The sequence below is a fragment of the Cygnus atratus genome, chromosome 8 (assembly GCF_013377495.2).
Source record: "Cygnus atratus isolate AKBS03 ecotype Queensland, Australia chromosome 8, CAtr_DNAZoo_HiC_assembly, whole genome shotgun sequence".
NCBI classification, from domain to species: Eukaryota; Metazoa; Chordata; class Aves; order Anseriformes; family Anatidae; genus Cygnus; species Cygnus atratus.
In genome coordinates, this window is record NC_066369.1 from 11206583 (window position 1) to 11229746 (window position 23164).

The 23164-nt window shown below is 46.0% G+C and overlaps 1 protein-coding gene across 3 annotated transcripts in view; it reads left to right on the plus strand.

Moving 5' to 3' along the window:
• Positions 1 to 23164, plus strand: part of ACBD6 (acyl-CoA binding domain containing 6) — an 81942-nt gene that overhangs the window by 40549 nt on the left and 18229 nt on the right. For all 3 annotated transcript variants that reach the window (XM_035537831.2, XM_035537833.2, XM_035537832.2), the window contains one exon: positions 2435 to 2524. In XM_035537831.2, the coding sequence (XP_035393724.1) occupies positions 2435 to 2524 (90 nt within the window). The remainder of the gene's footprint in view (positions 1 to 2434; positions 2525 to 23164) is intronic.

The window sequence follows — 23164 nt, forward strand, 5'->3', positions numbered from 1 at the left end:
CTCTGGACTCTCTCGAGCACCTCCATGTCCTTCTTGTAGCGAGGGGCCCAAAACTGAACACAGTACTCGAGGTGCGGCCTCACCAGAGCCGAGTACAGGGGCACAATCACCTCCCTAGACCTGCTGGCCACGCTGCTTCTTATACAGGCCAGGATGCTGTTGGCCTTCTTGGCCACCTGAGCACACTGCTGGCTCATATTCAGCCGACTATCAACCAATACTCCCAGGTCCTTCTCGGCCAGGCAGCTTTCCAACCACTCATCTCCCAGCCTGTAGCGCTGCTTGGGGTTGTTGCGCCCCAGGTGCAGGACCCGGCACTTGGCCTTGTTGAACTTCATACAGTTGACCTCAGCCCATCGGTCCAGCCTATCCAGATCCTCCTGCAGAGCCTTCCTGCCCTCGAGCAGATCGACACACGCACCTAACTTGGTGTCATCTGCAAACTTACTGAGGGTGCACTCGATCCCCTCGTCCAGGTCATCGATAAAGATATTAAAGAGGGCCGGCCCCAGCACTGAGCCCTGGGGGACTCCACTAGTAACCGGCCTCCAACTGGATTTGACTCCATTCACCACAACTCTTTGGGCCCGGCCATCCAGCCAGTTTTTAACCCAATGAAGCGTACGCCAGTCCAAGCCCCGAGCAGCCAGTTTCTTGAGGAGAATGTTGTGGGAAACGGTGTCAAAAGCTTTACTGAAGTCAAGGTAGATCACATCCACAGCCTTCCCCTCATCCACCAGGCACGTCACCTGGTCATAGAAGGAGATTAGGTTCGTCAAGCAGGACCTACCTTTCATAAACCCATGCTGACTGGGCCTAAGATTCTGTTTGTCTGGAGACAAATGTAAAACAGCATATTATAGCCACAAAACTGTAACCTGAGTTTCATGGAAAGGATAGAAATGGCTTTATTTTGCCCTACAACTGCACAAAAAATGCAATTATGTAATTTTGGTATTGTTCTTATACGCATATGTAAAGAAAGTGGAGCAACCAGTTGGAAGTATTGACTGTTATTGTGCATATTGAAGATAGCACTTCTGAAATAAACATCTGGCATAAAGAAGTTGCTATTATTTGCCCAACTGAAATCCTTATTCTTAAGTAATTACCAGCCCAGGTAGAACTTAGGGATGCTAAAGATAAATCGAAGATCTTTCCATGTTTACCATTTTTTTTTTAAATTTACTCTTTCCCCCTCTTAGACTTCGGTTGTGGTGTTGAGTACAAGAGCATCAATCATTAAATGGCCCCATGGATGTCATCAGTGCTTCCGTGGAAAGTCATTGTCAGAGAATTCATTCTGATTCAAGGTTAATTAGTGTAACATTAAAATTATGTGTTACAAAAATTAATTACTTGCTGGGTCAAAAAGTGTGTTAAAAAGCTTAATGCCTCGTGCCTGAGTTCGCGTTTCCTCCCTCAAAATAATGGTCTGCCTCCGCTGCTCCTGGAGAATGCCCAGCAAGAGGAGGGTGAGCTCCAGCCCCAGGTGTCTCCTGCCCCACCTGCAGTTTTTGGCACTCGGCTTGGGAAGCTTGGCTCACGCTTCCCGTTAGCAGATGAATGAGTTGCTCACCTTGCTCACTGCCGCTGTGTCGAGAGATTTATGGCCAGGCGGTGGCTGATTTAACTGCTTTCGCCTCCGAAGGTCTGGGGCTGGTTTGTTTAGGCATGGGAAAAACAGGGGTCAATCTGGCAGTGTCACGGGTTGGGGGATGAGTTCCTGGGTTTTTACAGTGATTTCCAAGGGCTCTCCTGAGCACCACATGCTGTACTAAGTCAGGAGGGGCTGATGACACCAGGAAGCTTAAATTATTAAGAGTACCTAACAAACAAAGAAAAAAGCCTTGCATCCTAAACTGTTTTCATCTACCTTTCTCTTTCGGCATGTAAAATCTTCAGTAGTTCATAGAAAATGTTAGAGCTCCTTGTTAAAAGGCTGTTACTGCTTTGGACTCAATGAGAACCCACCCCCAGAACTTCAGTTCACAGCCTCTGCAGCCCTCTCTGATGCCAGCTGAGAGTTCAGCTACGACAGTCGATCTGTGGAGGGGTCCGTGATGGACAGGAGGATCGAAACTTCCCATCCCAGGGCGGCAGAGACGTGCAGGGAGTGTTCAGGAGCCGGGATTTGTAGGAAGGGGATGGGAAGAAAACTGCAGAGGTTTGGGAGGTGTTGGAGGCAAGGATGCAGCAGCCCACGCCACAGAGCTGGGAGGGAGGTGGCTGTGGGTGACACCTGCCCAGTTCTGATCTCCTCTTGCAGCAGAGCCAGGGCCCGCGGCATGGGTTTCAAGTCCAGATCAGGAGCACCAGTGTGTTACGTACCTTTTATTTTGTGTTTGTTATTGGTACTCAGTACTTCATAGCATGACTAGATTTTTTGGGCTGTTTTTGGCTAGCTCTGATAATTTTCTCTTGGATGTTGTAGGGCAGGGCTCTGCTCCACTGGGCGTGCGACAGAGGACACAAGGAGCTCGTTTCAGTACTGTTACAGCACGCTGCCGACGTTAACAGCCAGGTAAGGAAGGAATGAAAGGCTGAACTTGAGTGATGTGTTACGTAGCCTCCTGACCAAACGTTGCACACAACTGAATGCTTCCAAGACTCCACAGCAAGTTCTTTCACACCATTAATCACAGAGAAGAGCATCCAAAAGCGTCAGAGGGAAACTGGCAGCAATTTTGGCATCCCTTAATACGCCAGGCTGGGAACTGCACTGCTTCAGCAACAGCTTAGCAAGGGGTTGGTTCCTTCTGGCCAGCCAGCTCGAAGCTGCCTGCGCTCACAAGTCAGCACTCCCAGTTTTGTCAGCTTGTTGTAACTAAGGGCTGACCTGTCTAAGTGGGATTATACTCAGAAATAATTGTTCAACGTATTTCTGTCAAATTGTGATTGACTGCTCTTTACCAGCGTGGCTTTTGTAGCCTTTGTTCTCCTGCCCGTGCACCTCTCGACAAATTTGCTAGCTCTTACCAACAGTGGCTTAAACAGCCTTGCGATAGGCACGTCGGGAACTTGTACAACCTTAACCACACTTGCAACCTGCAGGCTTCTCAGTAGACCTGTAATGTTCATAGGTTAAATACAGCTGTGCTAGTACTTACACACAAAATCTTTGTTTTAAAAAAAGTCTATCTGGCCCTTGCCTGAGCAGAATTGCAGATGGGATGAATGTTAGGAAGCACGGCTGCAGAGGACCTGGTGAGACACCTATTTTCATGCTTAAACCTTGGAGTTTTTGGTTTTGTAGGAGTTTTTCCTTACATAGGAGGGCAGTGGAGCCAGTAGAAATGGGGGGGTGCACTGATGGCGTGGCGTGCTGTCACATTCCAGGCAGAGCTAGTGAGTGACACGTCAGGTACGTCTGGGAAGAGCTTCAGCCAGACACTTCTCTGTCCCCTTCAACCCAACAGCCCAAGAGTGGGTTTGGTTTGGAGTGCTGTGCCATGGCAGCAGTCTGAAAATTCACTTTTTTGATGTTTATCTCATTTCTTTGGGGTAAGGGCTGACTCTTAGAAGAAAAGGCTGAATGAAGAGTCATCTTATTTTTCCCTGAACATTAATTTTCTGTTAAATTCTCTTTTTTTTCTGATGTATTGCACATTTTCCAACCAGATTGTTTTTGGCCAGTAACAAAAGGTTAATAATAGCCATAAAAAGAAAATCAATCTTTGATTTTTTTCCACCAAGGTAATAAAGGAGAATTTTTATAAAGGTTCTGGTTTGCACGTAGGTGTGTTCCCCGAGAAGGCAGACACATTTTTATTCTCAACCACTTATGAATTGCAATAACATCTCAAGTCTTTGTGAACCAATGTTTATTTCTTTTTCATTTTGACCTTTCTCCTGTGAGAATTCATATCCAGACAAGGAACAGAAAGAATTTTGTGAAGAGCAACCTAAAGAAAAAGGGGAGAGGGAAAAACTCTGGCTTCCTAACAGGCCATATATGCTGCAGTGTCTGCTCTTCCCATTACCAAAAGCTCTATCAGTTAATGTCAGGGCTATAAAGAAGGGTGGGTTAAGTGTAAGGGAATCTCTGGTGACTTGAATCAGTGGCGCAATTATTTCAGCCCGACGTGCTCTCAGCAGAGCTTCTCTTTGCAGGCTGCCCCAGCCCGGTGTGCCAACAGCCTCTGCAATTTCCACCCGCTCGAGACTTCGGGTGCTTTCCCATCTCAGCACCTAAATGTAGGCAGTGTAAGAGAGAGACTAAATTTGGGGATTGTGAGGGTTAGGAGTAGCTAGTGAAGGAGAGAGATCTTACAGACTAATGTTTATTTTTTAAATTATCTGTGTTTTAGTATGCTTCTAAAAATTAGTCCAATGGCCTGACAGATTTACACTCTTCCATTACCACCTCAGTACCACTCATTCTTGTGGCATGTTCAAAACAGCTTTGGGTCTTGGAATCACCATGTGCTTCTGGACTGCCACGATCCTGCACCCTGCTTTTTGGTTTAAATGGTGATGCTACAGTTTCAGAAGAACGTCCCTGAATAGCTGCAACCATTGAGTTCTCTGATTGTTCATAATTAGCTCTAATGGCACGTTTGAAAAGTGGTAACCGATTGCCATGGGCAAAGGGATGCAGAAAGGCAACAGGCTTCTCTCCTCCCTGAAAAGGGGCGTTTGTGTAAGTGAATTACCTAAATCTTCAGAGCCAGAGGCCATTTCAAAGTGGGTGGTGGTTTGGTATTCTGGGGCTCTGCTGGAAATATCCGGAGCTTGGGGATCAGTCTGAAAACAGCCTCCTGCCACTGGAGCTCTGTTTGCTTGAAGTGTGTGCTTTTAACTGAGCAATGACATGGAAGGAAGGGGAGCATATTCGTAACCCAGCAGTTACGAAGCAGCTCAGGCAACATAACTGTAATATCAATTTCTAGCTTTAAAATATATGAAGACATGAATAAGTTTTCCTTGCAGAAGGTCAAGCAACAAAGGAAAACCTTTTTCCTCTGTTGAAGCTTCAGTTGTGACAGCTTTTCCTTGCAGCATATGCTGTGGCCTTAGAGAGGAGGCTTTCTGGAGGCAGTGAATGCAGAACATGCAGAACTGCACCCTAGCTTCGTGCTCCCCTGCAGCCTCACCGTGACATCCTCTGTGTTCCTTGTGCCAGGAGCAGCAAGCTGGCCTGGTCGGAGACAAATCCTTGTCCCCAGTTGTGTCTGGTGGTGCAGTGCCAGCCTGGAGGAGAAGGCACAGCCCTGCTCCTGACTGTTAGGTACTGCTCGACCACCTTTCAGGGGAGCTCACTGCAGTGGCAAAGCGTACGGTGTCGGTGCTCTAGCTGGAAGAGTGCTCCTGGGGCAGGGTTGGACACCTCTGACTCTGGACAACTCCTGCTGCAAGAGCAAGGCAAATAAATAGATGGTTTGAGGAGGATTCTGTGCTCTGGCACAAAAGCCCCGTGTAAGTGGTCGTCCTGTGCAGGGAGCATCGCAGCTTCAAGTCTACAGAATATTAGTGCTGTTTTAAGAAAGATGAAGGGCATCGTGGTCTAATAATTGTCCAGTGAGAGAGAAAATGGCAAATAGTATCTCATATCTGCAACATCAAAACAGGAGACTTGAGACTCATCCTGGTCTTGCTGTGGAGGCACTTTTTTTTGCATTTTTGTGTCATTTTGTTTTCTGGAATAATCCATGCATTCAAGGTATGCCTTTGAGTACGTGTGGGTAACTGTCCTGGAATGGTTATCACAGAGCAGCTTACTCTGAAAAAGCTCTTCAACCCGACCTGGCCACGTGGATGAGTCTTAAACACTGTTAGCTGCTGGTGGGTCCGTATCACTTGGCATACAGGATAATTAAGGACTATGTCTGAATCAATATGTGGTGGAGCTGCTGAGTTAAAATTGTACCCAAATATTCCTCTGTTTTGACTTAAACCACACCATCGTGCAGTTCTATTGATCAGCTTATTGATGTTATGGAAATCATTCGTATACGTAAAACTGTAGTATAGTTATAGGACTTCAGGGGTGAAAAAAGTTATAACTGACCTTCAGTTTTGTTTTTTTTGCTGACCCTTCACGTCCTCGGTAAAGGCACACATCACTGTACAGAGACTTCAGAGCTGCTGTCAGTAAGCTTTCCATGGGTTGCCCATGGACCCTCAAGGGTTTGGGAAGGAAACTTGAGAACCAAAGCTGAAATCTGCCAGGTTAGGAAGTCTGTTGCTGGTATGTGTGGATTTTGTTTTACTCATTCGTGTACACCTGTCATTTCAGCGAAAGGCATCTAGTGCCTGTGGCTGCGTGCAGTGAGAGTTGGTTGCTCCTTGGTGCCAATGTGGATGTTGCATCCGCATCTTGTACTAACTCACACAAGGCAGCACAGCTGTCTGAAGTCGTGCTTGTTAGCTTGTGATTTTGAGCTAGCTGGGTTTTATTTTTCTATTTTTTCCTCCAAGAGTAGCAAGAGGAGCGTGATTGCCTCCTTGGCTTGTCTTTTTTCCCAGTCCCCTGCCACAAACGTCTAGCAGACAGCAGCTACCATCTTCTCCATTTGCATGCTAACACACTGGTGAGTCAGAGGGCTTCTGGAGACCGGGACACGCGGTGGCTGTCCTGTCGTAATACCTTCGGTCACGTCTTCAATGGAAAAAAAAAAACCTTTTCAAATGGAGACAATACAAACATAATAAATGGCAGGGAGGGTTCATCTCCCTCATGACTCAATCCTTCTCAAACAACATTATTATTGACTGGCCTATTGGTTGCCAAAAAGGAAAATCAATTGTACGAGAGGTAGTTGCTGGGCCACAGATCATGGGGCTAACCCAGCAGAGACAGGTTGATTTTTATCAACTGTGCAAAGACTAATTTCCACCATTAGCTAAAAATGAAGTAGAAATTATGGATATGTCAAATATTGCCAAGATTGGTGGTCTGTTGGTTTGGTTTTGTTTGTATAGTTCTTCTGTTTTCCTGCCTGACTCTTAAAGGATTTTGTGCATATAGGTTAAAAAGAAGCGAGAAAAAGTCAGACCTCCTTGCCTGCAAGTCACTGCCCGTATTTTTTTATTTTTCCTTTCAACTATGTTCATTCTGATTTCACAGCAAGAAGGTGAACTACTTCAGTGTCTGTGTGGGCCTCGTGTTGGAGGTGTAGTGTAGACATTTGAAAGTGAAGCCAGTATCAGCCAGCACACATCCTTCCCCGCCTTCGTGCCCATGTTTTTCTGTATCTGTAGGGAGACATTGAGGAAATTGGTGTGGGCGTCTTGATAGTTCTTGATGAAGAACGAGAGGTCCCAGGCTGTGCCTGCACAGCTTTCCCCTCCTTGTTGACTACGTGCCTGTGTCCATGCAGCCCCCCACCACCTATCAGAGCAAACACCGCTGTAGGTAAGGTGCCAGCCATCAAAGTACTCAGCTGTTATGGCCGTTCTCTAAACCTCATCAAATTTAAAAAGGAAAATACCTGAGCTTTGTGCCCTTTTTGTTAATGGCCCTGGTATAAATTTTCCCCTGAATACACTAAAAGCTTGGCTCGTAAAGCCATGAGGACCCTCTCCTGGATCTGACGAGTGCTGCAGAGGTTTGGCGGCGTTAACGCTCGCCACAAGCAAATGCTGCTGCAGGTGCTGCTGAAGTGACCATTGCTGCAGTAGGAAGTACAATGGCAAATGGATGAAGAAACTAAACAAAGATGAAAGGCAGGGCAACGAGTAATGAGAGCAGAATTATTAACCACAATAGTTTTCTTCTTTCTCTATAACCCCCCCCCCCCCCAGCCCCTATCTCAATATTTCTGTAGTCTGCTTTGCCAAGCAGATCTCAGAAGACTGCAGGCTTACACCCCTTCAGTCCTGATGTTGTTGCCAATGGGTGTGAAATCCATTAGCCAAAAGAAAGGAAAGATCTGCTTAGTGACAGAGGGTAGCTTTCTACATTAAAGCATTGACATGGTGCCAGTCACACAGTTATTAGAAGTGGCACCGCTCCATGTCTCTCCTGTGGGTCTCTCTGTGGAATGGAGATTGGCAGCAGGTTGAATGTTAAATGGTCACCACTCAGCAGATGCTGATTTTACCTACTGGGAGAAAAGTCCCTTTCAGCAGAAGCATTTGCAAAATGTTTGCAGCTCTTAATATATGCTGGGGGATGTGGGGACTCGTCCCTGGTTTGTGCTTCTGAAGACACCTCAAGTCTCATCAACACAAACTCCAGATCATAAGGACACGAAGATGTTTCCTTCTGCCTGTGCATGCTGATTTTTTTTTTTTTCGCATTGTCTCTTCCCATCTTCCAGCTTGACATGTACAGCCTTTGTTTCTTCTGCTCCCTGTAGACATATGAATCATTGCTTCGTTGCTGGTGCAGCAAAGCAGTTGGCACCCTTGCTCCGGCAGCGCGCGTGCAGCACTGCCTGCAAAGCAGGCTCACCAACCTGCTTCTGTGTTATTCCAGCGGTGATTTCAGGATCCACGCAGTCCTTTCAACCTCTCCGTGCAAAACCAGCGTTTGAAAAAGTGAAATCCAAGAGCCTGTCCTGAAAAACTAGCGGCAGTCTACATTGTTTTACCCTCAAAGCTGCTTTCAGGGTAATCAAAATGCAGGGATTAAATTGAGGGACCAGGGACAGCAGCACACTTTAGGGAATTGCTGTGGGATTGCGTAGCTTGCGGGCATCACCTTGTCCTGAGGGCTCTGCTGTGCAGAGGGAGGCACTCTGCGTGGCCAGTGCTGGTGCAGGAGGAATGCAGTTTGCCACCAGGCACGTAGTTTTATCTCGGGAAGGCTCAGGGAGTGGGACCACCCTCTGTATCAGGACACGTCGTGCCTGTTTCCGTGCCTGACCAGCACAGGTTTTTGCAGTGTGGTGGCTGCAGTCTGCCAGTGCTGCCAGGAGCCAGGCCAGCAGCAGGTAGCTCTTAGATGAGTGCAGGTGGCACTGTGTTACCTGTCATGTCCTGGTGCAGAGGAGAAAAGGGTGTGTGATTCCTTACTGTCTGTAACCTTACCTTGAATTGCCCCCCTGCAAGGACTTGGGATGGTCCCAAGCCCCATTGTCCCTTGGTCTCAGGGTCAGCTTCGAAATAAGCACCTGCCATTTCTGAAGTCATTGTTGGAAATGCTTTAGCCCCTCATTAAGGTATTTGGTGAGCTGCACAAACAGGATACCAGTGGCAGCCAAGCTGGTTTTTCAGGTGAATACATCATCCCAGGAATGGTCTGCAGCCTTGCTTCATTTCCTACGTCCCAGGCATCGCTCTCTGTGCCAGGGGAACAGCCTTTGCCAAGCAGCCAGCTACTCTGCTCAGGGGAGATGGTTCCTGGAGCATTTGCGCTGGGCCACTTGAATAAGTTTTCCCTGTTTTGAAGGAGCTAAATCCTGCCACTGGCCTTCTCCCTGAGGAGTTTTCAATATGGGAGGGTCTGGGTTTACTTCCCAAAAGGCATTTTGTATTCAGCCGTTGTCAGTTATCTCTCCCAGTTTGTTTAAAATATAATAATTCTGAGCACATCACTGGGGCATGCTGAATTTGCAGGCTTTGATGCAAAGAACTTTTACTAGTTTTCCTAAATAAGATGGACTTTATTCCAGCACTTTGAATGTTGGGACAGTAATGCTTTGTGCTTTCTTTTTAAAAGATTTTAAATAAGATTTTTACTAATTTACAGCTGCTGCTTGACTCCATGGATCATAAGTGGCAAAATGGCACTTAAAATGGCAAAGCTAATTTAGGTTTCCACCTCTCGACCTCTATATCTCATTTCTGCATCCGTGATTATAGTTGTCAGCACAGGACTCTTTCTGTCTCAGTATCACGTCTCTAGCAGCAGGAAGAGTAAATGCATAGGGGACAGAACAGGGTAAGCATAGAGATATTTTTATATATTTACCCAAAGCGTGTGGCTTGGAGGCTTCCTAAACCCCTGCTGTTATCTTTGTGCTCCTGGATTTTCCTTTGATAATTTTCTCTTGTCCCTGTGTGGGTCCCAGCCTTTTATGCCGGTGGCAGCTCTGTGGTTGAACTGTGCATTTGCTTTGCACGTGCCACAGTCATTTCATGCAATAGCCCATCGTTCTGGTGTAACGAGGAACAGGAATTGTTCCCCTAGTTACCTTTTCTGTCCTGCTTTTGGCTTTATCAGCCTCCCCGAGCCTTCTTGATCACTTCTTTGTCGGACTGAGAAGTTTAATTCAAAATTAATCTGTTTAATTGTACCCTGTTTGGAAGCGGCTCAGTAATTTTGCACCTCGTTGAATCATTCCTAGTTCCTCCATGGTTTCTTTCAGACATGGGAGTACCTCTTCTCCGTGCCCCTGCTGTAAGTGCAACGTGAATCTTAATGAAGCAATATAATGATGTTTTCTTACTTCCTCCCTTTTTTTCTAATGCCTCCTTTTTGTTTATTATCTACCATTGCATACTGAGCTGTGTTAGGATAGCCAGCTCCGTTACAACTCATCTCTTTCCACCGCGGTAATAGTTCAGAGCCTATTGCTGTGTATGAGACTAAGGATCATTTCCCCACGTGTGCATTGCTTGGCGTTTATTAGCACTGATTTCCATCTGCCGTTTTTTTCACCCTGTCACTCTGAGATCTCTTTGTAGCATTTTACAGTCAGCTTTGCTGTGCTGTTTTGGAAGATGTAGCAGAGGTGGATTCTTCACTCTCAGCCTGCTTTCCTGTTCGCTTACGTGGGGTTGAACAACCCACGCCCTCGCACTGATCCCTTGGAGTGATCACCAGCAATTGTGCAAGTTCATCTCTTATTCCTATTCAGTCTTTACCTTTGTAATCAGTTATCAGTCAGTGCAAGGACCTTCCCTCTTGTTCAACGGCAGTATCGTTTGAGAGGATGCATTTGGAAGGCTTTTGGAAATTCATGTAGACAGGAACCCCTCCGGTGAGGTGCAGCAGAAGGCTCAGCAGTGCTCACCTGCAGAGGGAAGCAAAGGCTGGGGCCCTTCTCCGTCTGCATCTCACAAGGTGACTGCTTCATTGCTGGAAAACAGCAAATCCCACACTGCAGTAACTTTCTGGTTTACCTAACAGACCAGTTGGCCGTCCCAGCTTAGACATCCCGTGTTTAAATGAGCCTTCTGTCTCCTGCTACAAGGCTCAGCTTGGCTGGGATAAATCACCCTGCCCTAAGAAGGGTTTCTTACAAAATGAAGGCCTGAACTTAGATGAAGGTGGAAGGTGCATTGAGGCTTTCTGCTGTGGTTTCTCAGGTCAGGACCTGGCTATCTGCAAGCTGTGTTCCAGCCTTTGAAAAATTGGTAAACTTCCATCGTCTAAATCTGTTCCTCCTGTTCCAGCCAATTAAACATTAAAATGAGCATGACAAATAAGTGTTCATTTATGGGTCAATAACTCCATAGTGTGTCTGTGACATGACTGGCTGAGACAATCCATTTTGGTACCGTCCTGGGCAAGCCGACATCTTCAAGTATTGTAATTGCTTTTATACAGAAATAGAAGTAATAAGGATAATGTAGCTATCAGGCCTCGACTCACGAGTTCAAAAACTTCCCCTTGCCAATCAAATTTCTTCGGTATTCAACCCGGTTTAGTCTCATTGCAAAGGCATTATTGTGCTGTCAGAAAATACCCTAATTGATATATGCGTTTTCTCCAATGTTGGATGTTACCTCCTTGAAGACGCTTGGTTTTGTCCACCAGCCAAGTAACTATCTGTGAGGAGGCCTTAGCGCACGCGTCGTGGCACTAGACAGGGTTGCCTTGTCCCTCTCCTCTCCCCCCACCCATTATATCTATATTTTCTCAGCACTATTAGATTATTAAATGCTTAATGACTATTCCATTCCTGCTAACTCTACTTTTGATGAGCTGCAGCGATAAAACTTTGGAACAGCAACGTGTGTGTCTGGTTCCTTTATAGGAAGGGCACATTTGGGGAGCTGAAGTAATGGGGGATAAAACTCAATTAATGAATAGAAATAAAAAGAAGTAAATGAGGTAATCAAACTCGGAGAAATTAGTATTGGCAGGTTCTGAATGATGCTTTTGGATGAACAATCTTTCAGAATCCTTCCTTGTATGCTGCTGCCGTCTCTTTATTTATTATTAAAATAACATGATCCATGAGGCGCTCGGGGTGACTCCCAGCCTAGCTAATTCTAATTAATCCAGTCAGGGAGAGCAGCAGGGTAAGTGGAGCAGTCTATCGGATTGAAATTCATAACTTAATTGAGGTCAAAGTCCCGGGTTGGGAGAACAAAAGTCTTTCGCTGGGACCAGGCAGATCAATAGCAATAAATATCTGGCTTGGTTACAAGTAGCTTATAGTGACGGATTATCTGACACTGGGCAGAGGTCTTGGTCTTGTTAAGGGCAAAGTCCTGTGGCATGCCCAGGGTAGGGTGACTTTCATCAGTGCTCCCTCCAAAACCCCGAGGAACTCCTAGAGGGCTCATAGGAGCCGCAGAAGAAGGACGCCCATAACGAAGTCCACGTGAGTCGTGCTGAAATTTGGATTCGGTTTCTCAAGGTACGGGAGTCTCGGAAGTAGCACAAGGGCACGTGTCACATTAGTGCTGACGGAGGTTGGAAGAAGTTGCTCAGACTTACAGGAACTTGGAGCTAAATCACAGCTTGTCCAGAGAAAGGCCTTTAGGACCGGGGGAGCTGAGCGGTAGATTGATGGGCTTTACGCCAAGCCTGTATTTATAGCACGTTTACATTAGATGAGAGAGGAAAGTTGGAAGAGGGCAGTGTAAATAACCACTAAGGTAGATCTGTCGCGGTAGAGAAACCAGCAGAGGCAGGTGTGGTTTCATCTGATCTTCAGAAATGCAGACACTGTCTGTGCTCTGACCTCCAAAATGTTCATGGGTTTGTATGTGCCAGCGATGGCTGGGACCCCCAGTTCTTATCCACGGCTCTACGGTGTGACTTTGAGCGTTGATGGCAGCCCTGGTCCCAGGGGAAGAAGCCAGTTGGTCCTAGCCTGAGACCTGGGCACCGTACTGTCCACACAGCCCTACCTGGTGGTACTGGAGTATTTGTCAACAGTAGCAACCTCAGGAGCTTCTCTGAGCTCTTAGTAGGTAGGTGCTTCGCCTGGTGCTCAATATCGAGATGCTGTCTTCACCCAGCCTGGTTGTTATTAATGCAATATTTATGCAGATTCAACTGTTCTGCTCGTATCCTCTGTAGAGGACAAATCCTGCTGTGGTCAGCATTTGATCCATCTCTGATGGATGCTGTTCTGCCAATGTACTTCAACACCGCTTGGAAGTGAGATGGAAACCGCAGCTCAGATGCAGCCAGTGGCTCTTTGATGTTCCCCCTCCTCCCCATGAGCACTGCACCAGACTAAAGCATCTCTTAGTGTCCCACTTGCCAAAAATGTTCAAAAGATCTCTTCACCTCCGCTGTAGGTGAGATGTGTTGGCTGGTCAGCTTGCAGGTTTTACCTTGATGGTATTTCGGTGTTTATAAGTGGTAGGTGCACCCTCACACCTTTTTGAAACTGCCTCCGGAAAACACCTCTTGTTTTCCACTGCAGGCCATTAGCTTCATATGCACAAATGGACGGCACAGCAAACAAGGCAGCTGTTCGGTGCGTGTGTATAACTGCTGCTGAGGTTTCCTCACTGCCTTGCAGCACCTCAGCCTCTCTAGGTCGGTGCTGTCCCTCTCCAGACTGCTGCTGCCCTGGTTATGCTACCACGTTCCTTCCCAGCATAGACCAGGGCAAAACAGAGTTCCTGAAGCTACTAAAAACTTTATAAATGGCAGAAACCAGTAACAAAATTGCATTGGCAGCTGCCATTTTCCCTGTTATTGTAGAGGGGGAGATAGTTTGTTGTTTGTCATTAGCAGTTGTGCATGTTATTAAAAAAAAGTAGTGCTGGATGTCCCAGTCTGCAGCACCCCTGGTGATTCAGCGAGGAAGTTCCCCTTGTGGTTTATTAAGAATTGAGTTCGGGTTTCTAATTCTCCAGTTTTGCTACAAAATCCTGCGTGACCTTGAACAAGTCACTTGATTTCTTTCTGTCTTGGTTTCCCATTTGGGAAATGCTGGGGCAAATAATTGTTTTTTATCTCATGGATATAACAAGATTATAAAAATATGGTAGTTCTAAGACCCTGAGAAAACCGATCAAATGAAATTAAACAGATCTTGCAGCCCAGATGAAATGAGATGAAACAAGCATGAAACTATTAGGGAAAGAAATGTTTCTTTATCTTCTACAAATAAAAATGCAAAGTGATTAAGTGGGTCTTTTCTAGCTATTAGCAATAACAGCTCTAGCCAGCTGACTTTTGCCACCCTTGAAAATTAATTTGCGGGGTACAGTCTAGAATTTAGTATGCTTACAATAAATACCCCTAAAAATGTTGTCACCTTCTCCAGTGCAGGGTGTTACTGCTGTGATAGTACTGCAATTACTTGCCCTACGAATAAAAAGTGGCTGCTCTAAATGAGATGCTCTAACACGATGGTTTGCAAATTTCTTTTAATTGATTTTTTTCCCCTACGATATTTCCTTCCTTGGTTGTACATATATTTCCATATGTATTTTATATATATATATATATTTTATTATTATTATTATTTTTACCCAGGCTGGTTTCAGAGGTCTGGTTCACAGCATGTATGCGTCCCAGCCACTTGGGGCTGGGAAGTGAAGCCAGGGTGAGCGGTGGCAGGGCGATGGACCGGGTGGCTGGAGGTGGCCTTATCCCCAGCAGCTTCTCCTCCTGCCACACAGCTGCACACCAGAGATCGCCGCACGTCCCTGCTGCTGGGAGGCTGGGCACGTTCCCGTACGAGCTTGGCGTGTGCAGGAGATGATGGAGAGGAGGAAAGCCCCAGCTCTAGAGCCATTTTCCTTCCCCAGCTCGGGGGACAGATGAGAAATGTCACCCTTTCAGCAGGGCCCTCAAAACAAGATAGTGATTAATGAACAGAACGGAAAAGAGTAGGGAAGGAGCTGCGAGTGGCTGACTTCCTGCAGCACAGAGGGAAGATGAGGAGTGTTTCAGAAGGCACTAGGCTGCAGCGTGCTACAGAAAAAGCCTGGTAGGTGCTTGGGCAGCCAGGGGCAGGGTCACCTGTGTGCAGGAAATTTCAGTTTATTCTTTTTTTCCTTTTTAAACTCAAGTTTTAGTCACAGTCACACCGTGCAAATGACATCTGAGTCTGAAGCCAGATCTGCAGAAGCTGCCCGGTTACCTTCTCCGTGATGCCCTATTCCTGATGCTATTGTCAGGATATTTCCGAGCGATGCTCACAGATTACACGGCAATTTGGCTTCTGAAGTGGTGTGAAATTGAGCATTGCAGTCTAAATTCCACTGGTCAAACTCAGAAGAGGTTTGTAAAGTTATGGCTCAGCAATTGCAGGTGATCGATTTTTCATAGCTTGATAACCGAGCGCTTGGTTTTTGTACGACAGGAGGTGATCACGGGCACCCTCACCTCCAGTCCTAATTGCAAAGTAAAGAGGTTAATGCGGACCGTGAAGGCAGTTTCGATCTGGATGTTTCACAGCAGCAGAAAAACAGAGAGCTCTGGTGACTTCTGCTTGTCAACTTCTCTTCTCTGCTGGAAAAGTTAAGCGTGGATGTGGTCAGCTTGCAGTCATCAGCTGGTAGGAAGCAACTTGCTAAGCCACAGGAGCCCAGTGGCTTGGGAAGTCTAAAACTGAAGAAGATGCAAACTAGAGTGTACCACAGGAAGCATTCATTTTGACTTGTTTTAGATTATCTTTTTTTTATTTTTCCTTTTTGCCAGGTGTTCCTCTTGTGCACGTGTAAATTACCACATGAAACAGCTCTCTGAATTTACCTAGGAACAACTACACGATCATAGAGAAACTCTTAGGTTTCGTTTTGTCAGACAGAAAAGGAAAGCACAACTTGAATCAAAAAGCAAAACTTACAATGCTTTTAAAATATTTACAGAAAAGGCAAGTTTTCACTGCTGTGCCCAGTTCCTCTACGTCTGTATGTGAGCAGGGCACACCGGTAGAGCAGCACGTGGAGAGTGATGGGCTCAGTGTTGGCCTGAGCTCTTCTAGCTGATTTTTATGGCTGAAGCTAGCACAAATGCCACTCAAGGCATCAGGCAAGAGCAAAGACTGTCACTCTCCCCAAAAGTTCTTCTTGGCATCAGATGCAGAGCGACAGGTAGTGCAAATGGAAAGGCTGAGTGAATGAAAATAAGGGAGAACAAAACAGAGACCAGCACAGAAATAGGAATCGTGGCTCAGCATTTCCCCAGGCGGTGACACGGAGGGGCATGGCAGAGGTCCTCTGACTCCGGGGATTTAAAACATGGCAAGGTGTCATTCCCGAGGACTTCTGATGAAGGACAAACACGTGAATTCCCTACTTAAATCAACAGGGCTTTTATGCGTGTATCTTGGGGCTGAACGTGTCCCTTTCTGTGATCGGATCGGTTAAAAAAAATAGACTTGCAGGTGTGGCTTTCTCTCACGTCCATTGGGAGATAAATTCAGCGATGGGGAAGAAATGGGAGACTTTTCATAGAGGAAAAGAGAAAATTGATTAATTTGCATAGGAATGTATCACAGCTGTACCCCATGCAGGAAATGTTTCCTCTCGGGACAGGGTGGTTTGAAACCAGCCAGCCGGCTGCAGAATTAAGTCTGATCTGAGCAGATAGTGGCACTGATGGTGGCACCGCGTTCCTGGAGGGACGATGCCCTGCTACTGACAGCACCTGGTGCTATCTCCAGGGTGTCATCTTCCACTTACATGCTGGAGTTTGCTGCTTCCAACCTGCGAATGCTGCAGTGATATTCCCCGACTGGGGAATTGCCATCTAGATCTGCCAACTGCAGCCTGTCTTATTTGATGTGACTGCTTGTTAGCTCCTATGGTAGCATCTCCTGCATCATCGAATAGCATAGAAACATCCAACTCGGTGCTTTTCAATCGTTTCGTCCTTGAGACGTTTATTTTGTAGCTGGTGCTGTGTTTCAGCAAGTTGGTTGTGCATCCTGTGAATCTGGAGCTGTAGCTAGTCAAGGATGGTCCAGGAGATGAGCAAATACATGTGAGATAGCCGTGGATGGTCCATGTGTTTAGCAACACCCTTCCAGCAGATTAGTGGTTCCTTTATCACGGTTGCTTTCAAGGCACTAGGCAAGAAGGATTTCTGCAGCTCTGGAGAAGTGACAAGGTAGAAAGAAAAAGAAGAGAAATTTGCTATGTTTTGGTCATTAAATAAATTTTCTGCAAAATGGGAGTTCTGGTTATTGCTGCTGCCCGATAGGTCTTTAGTATTACGGCTTTATTTTTGTGTCACCAATTTTATGTCGTGCTCTGACCCTGAGGATCTGTATTTTAGCTGTGGTGTCAGCAGATACCCACCTTGTTGTGGTACGGGTGCTGTTGTCACCCGTCGTGTTCCAGTCTGGCAAAATCTTTTTTTTCCTCATTTTAAAACACTCACAGTTTTCATCTCCATTTCTCCTAGGTACCTCCTGCAGCTACTTGGACAGCTACACTGCAGCTCCACAAAGCACTAAGTGGCTGTCGAAGGCTGTTGGGGTGAGGTGGCTAGGCATGTCTCAGGAAAGAAGCCTTTTATTTTCCTAAAATCCTAATTTTCTGATAGCCACACCTTTGGTAGCTGATATTTCTGCACCCTCTTACCGGGAGTTCATAAGTGCTGGGGAGCAGCAAGGTGCGGCGTTGCCCTCCCTTGTGCACACCGATACCTGGGAAGAAGAGAGAGTAACAGTAATTATTTGATCTTAAGCACTGAGGGTTCGTTTTGCTGCAAAAAAAAAAAAAAATCCTAAGCAGTGTTTTAGAGTGAGATTCAAACGGTTTCAAAAAGGCATCGGTTAAACCCGCCCGCGTTGCGATAGCCAACGAGTGGATCTTTCAGATGGCTGCGCGTTCCCTGGGGGTTCACATTATTAATATCTGCCTTATGACAAGGTGGCTGTGCTGATGCCAGGTTTTTTTCCCAGCCAGCATGATTAATTTTTTTTCCCTTTCTTAATATCTCAGAGCCAGATGCCTCTCAATGTCCTCACAGGGGTGTATTGCTGTTCTTAACCGCTCCTCCTTCTCCCCCACCCCTTTCCAACTAATTCGTATAATGGCTCCGGAGATGTGTTTTGTAGAGCCACAAAAAGCAAAACTTTGAAAGCATCCCGAGATGATGGACTTGACATGTGCAAATCTGTCCTCCTGACGTTCCTGGTGGGTTTGCAAGCTCGGCAGCAGGTAGCCTGTCAATAACGTTTGCCGTTTCGGGGCGTGCTTATTTGCCTAGCACTTTGCAAATTGTATACATGCAGAAGTGCTGAAACGCAGATATTCTGCTGGGGAGAACAAATGGCAGCGGGGTGTTGAACTGGCATCTTGCAGAGAGCAAAGGAAGGTTTGGCTGAGGAAGAGGAGCACGTGGTAGCTCTACGAAGTGCCCTGGGTCTTCAAGCATTGGTTAATTTGAAGACTTCAAAATTTTGCAGTACTGAAAAGGGTTTTTGTTCTGTAAAAAGAGAAGAAACGAATTCTCTGTTGGAACTCTTGTGCAAAAGTCCAGCTGCACAGGCTTGAGTTTTCCCAGCCTGGAGGTCAGAAGACCTTCCTTAGCAAGCTGTGCAGGAATGGTTTGTCCAAGAAGCTCATACTTCTGCCTTATCCGTCCATCAGTTTCCTCCGCGTAATGGATTCTGACAACTTCTGTATTGATCCTCACCTGCTTTCAAACATTACTGCACTCACCTGGACTTCAGGGGGGGTTTCCTGGGGGAAGCAACACCCCAAATCCCAGAAACAGAATAGTTCATGGTGGATAGATTGAGGGATAGATATAATGCAATGAATTTGCCAGTGTGAGCAGGGGAATTGAGTCCTTCCTCTCGGTCTCCCTTAGTTTCGGTGCGAAGAGGAGGCTGCCAGGAGAGCAGGAGGACGTTGGGAGCATTCCCTCCCGCAGCAGGTCACCTCGCTGCGTGTCAGGCACCGGCAGGCAGAATGGGAATTAAGTCAAAATTAACCTCAGTTTGGAAAACCACTAGCCCTGCTTTATTTGGCCATTTAATTGAATTACACGACGCTGTGTAAACGTGCTGATCCGCAGACGTAAATTGCTCCTCCCTTCCCATTTCCCTCCTTCATTCCCTCACACTAATGCAGCCGGTGGGGATGTGACTGCAGAGAGAGGGAGAAAAAGAGGAAAAAAGGCTGGAAATAAAAGGAAAAAACTCCAGCCTTGTGCAAACCTTTCCCTTCAGTGTCACAGCTGCGCTCACCGTGCTGTGATCTTTGGTGCCGCTAAGCTGATTGCACCCGCTGAGGGGTTCATCCACCTAATCCCGTGGTGCTGCAACTGGTTGCTTTCTATTTAAGCACAATTTGTATTTTTTATCCGAAGAACTAAAAGTCAGTTTGGCTTCAGTGGACTCTCGAAGTGGGTCAGGCTGTTACGGGGACCCACTTTTTGACGTTTGCTCGGTTAATACAGGAAAATAGGACGCATTAGTGGGCTCCGCGTCCTAATGGATGCACTCGGGTTGGGAGAGGTCTGTGCACGCATTAGGGCTTGCGGTGTCTGGCATGATTCGGGAGGGATGGATTCAGGAGGGATGTGCTGGGAAGGTGCTGTGCTGCCACTTGGACGCCGCAGCAATTTCGGACTTGCTCACGTGGGCAAACCACGCCGGCACCGGCTGTGCATCTAAAAGGGACTCTAATGGGCGATGCCAACGGGTTCGATTGATTTCATTAATTTAATAATCAATTTAAATCCAGTTCTCAGTTATTTTTCCAAGGAAGGGTTGATTCCCATTTGTTAGCAACCATTAAATATGTTCATTTGCAACTAGATATAACCTTTATAGTAAATTCAGTTCTCTTGCTAACCAGATACACAATATCTGTGCATGTTTATTTAATTTAACTAAGAGTAATTTAACCTACTTTATTCACACTCTTAATTTTTACGTTTGAATTAGACTTGAAAACAACAACTGAAACATTTATTTTACTAGACTACCGTTGTTTTGTTTTCACTCATGCCTAAGTGCATATGAATGGAAATAAGAGTTTCATTTAAAAGCCTTACAAGGAATTTTGCAAATGCTCCTTAAAAATCAATTGAAATCTCACCATAAGTATGATGATGGGGCTTGGTTTTGGAAGGGGGAAAATAAACAGAATTTTCTTTGCATTTGTGAATAGCACACTTAGGAAAGGAGATGATTTCCGACACATTCTGGTAGTAAACCTTCCTGCCCAAGTTTTGTTAACAAAATCGAGGATTTTAGGAGCAAAATGAAGGAGTGACTGAAGATGAGGACTACACACAGGTTTCAGTTCTGCACTTAAGCATTCTTAAGACCTAGTAGGTCTATTGCCTCCTACTTCATTTTTATCCAGAAATAGTCCAAAGCTAGTCTAATACCTCAAAAGAGTTGTTATAGGAGTTTATCGTATAATTTACCTGGTGATTTTCTTTAGATAGCAGGCATCAGATGCATGCTGCTTGAAAACATACGTTCTTTTTCATTAACTGCAGTGATTTTATGGGGTTGTATTCTGCTTGAGCCATCACTTAGGTTAACCTAATTTGAAATACATCATTGGAGTATTTTTATTTTAGCAGAAAAAAATAATGTTATGTCTTTCAAGCACTAGACAACATTAGTTTTATTTTGTAGGAGGTTCTGAAAAAGAATTTTTTCATGATTCCAAGTACAACTTTTCTTATAAACTCTAAAGCCCCATTAAAACTGTTAGAACACATTATTTAAATTCCTTCTTCTTGTCTTTAACTCTTGTTTAATTGAACAAAACCTGTAAAGCTGCTCGGTAAAAGTGGAACAAGACTGAAGATAACACAGGAGGTGCGCACAAGGATGCTAACCCACTTGTGGGGGGTCTAGCTGGCAGCTGGGACAGTTTCAGTTCACACCTTGTGCTTTTCAGGTTTGGGCTCTTGATTATTTTGTCTTCCCAGATCACCGAATGAAGGCAAGATTCTCACTAATGTAGGCTTACGTGTGGGCAGATCTTATTAGAAGAGGGAAGACCTAGCGTGGAAAAGGACAGCATGTCCTACCGGTCAGAGCACGGGGAGCTCAGCATCCTGAAACTAATCCTAGCTGTGGGCTGTGCTCCTTGTTTGACCTTGAGTAAATCAGACAGTCAGGTTTTTTTTTCTGTGTGTGTGTGTCTCGGTTTCTGTAACTGTAACAAGAGAGTATTATGTGCATATATCCCTGGGTCTTGCCTAGATTAATAAATCAATATTTGTAAAGTAAGCCTCGATAAATGCTAACTGTATTAATACGTGTGCTTGAACCTTGCGCAGAAGTTCGGGAACACGCCTGCATTTCTGCTGTGAGAGTGCCTGAAGTGCATCAGGGGCTCTTGGCCAGGGGTGGTCGGCTGGGAGAGACCACTTTGGGTTGTGTTCGTCCTCCCAGGGGACTGCCTGTAGCACAGATCTGCCAGGAGGTCTTGAATACAACTTTTCCACTTAACATGCTCCCCCATCACCCACTGTCAGCAATGAGATTAAATTCTGTGCGACTGCAGAGGACGTTGCATGATTAAAATCCTCTTTTAGAAATTAATATGTACCATCGCTCTGGAGTACGGTGCCTCTTCTCCGAGAAGGGTATTGTCTCCCGAGCACTCAAGGTGGGAAAAGCCACCAAGTGAAGCTGTCTATCTTGGAATTTTATGCTGGTGCACAGTTGCTCTGCTGACAGCTACAACTGCATAAAATCACAGGGACCTGGGGACTTCTCCCTTCACAGGGTCACGGTGATGTGGGGCACATTTTGCAGGATAATAAAAGGAGGGTTTCAAACTTTTAAGTCCTATCAACAACAGGAAGGATTTCCTGAAGGAGAGGGGTGATCCAAGTCCACAGCGATCCATTCTCCATAGCAAATCTCTTCCACATCTGGGTGTCCTGAGCAAAAGCCCCTTCCCCCCAGGTGTGGCATGGCAATTCCTTACCTTGTTGCCCACGTCAGCCCAAAGAAATCAGCGATCAGCATGTTTGCACATCCAAATGCAGCCTTCAGCAGGCACCAGACACTGGTGCAGCCACCAAGGTGCCTTGCACACCAGCTTCGTGTGCTCTCACCAAGCAGGGCTGCTCGTTTGGTGCAACCTGAAGCTCTCCAGTTGCCATTTCCATTCTGCTCCAGGTGCTGTGAGGCTGCATGGCGTGACCGGGAGGCACGGCAGAGTGAGTTATCCTGGGTGGATTGACAGTTTTCTGGAGGAGCTTTTCTGGAAGCAGCTGGTATTTGCATACCCATGCTAAACGCAGCCTGCATGCTTTGAGAAACGGGGCTCAGCAGCCCTGGCTGTGCCGAGCAGCCTCGCTTTTCACACACACCTCCCTAGTGCCACGCAAAGCAGACGACAAGAACGAGTCCCACAGGTGTTCCCTGTTAATATACGTGGGGATGTGATTGCTGCCAGTTTAAATCCTGCAATGAATGTGGTTCATCCCTCTGCAAGGCTTCGGGCCCTGTTGGTGAGGGTAAGCACATTTTGCTGCTCTGAATTATCCATTGAGAAACTGCTTATGTTGCCAGCCCATCCTCTGGGGCCGGTGTCTGCTGGGCGAGTTCCCCTGCACGTGGCTAACATCACACCTTGTTTGCTGGGATAGGGAGTGAAAATAGCAGCCGTGTCTGTTGTACAGCCCTGAGGGTTTGGGGTTAGAGCAGGCTGAAGCGATGTTCCTAGATTCCTAGGCTTGTGCAGTACTGTTAGGCTGCAAGGGACTGATTCAGGTCACTGTTAGTGGGTGGAAGTCAGTGAGGATTTACATTCCTTATCTTTCTTTTACAATATCCAAAGAGAACTTGAAAATTATTCATTTGAAAAGGGAGCGGAAGATTAATCTTCTTTATAAACAGAAGTTCTGGGTTTTATCTGTTAATTTTTTTCCTAATGTAGCTGTGGAAATTCATAAAAGCGTGTATTTCAGACGGAAGAAATCTGATTTAGGGGAATGATTTTTCATCTGAGAGTGTATATAGAACTGTGCCTTTATTTGCTGTTAATATTTGCCTGGCATTTGAGTCTAAAATGAACTTGTTAAAGCACTCTGCCCTCGCTGCCTTCAGTGGGTGGCAGGCAGCACTTCCACTGCTATTGCCAAGGCTTCCAAAGAATTAGAGTAATAACTTCTTGTGTGAAATTAGGCTTT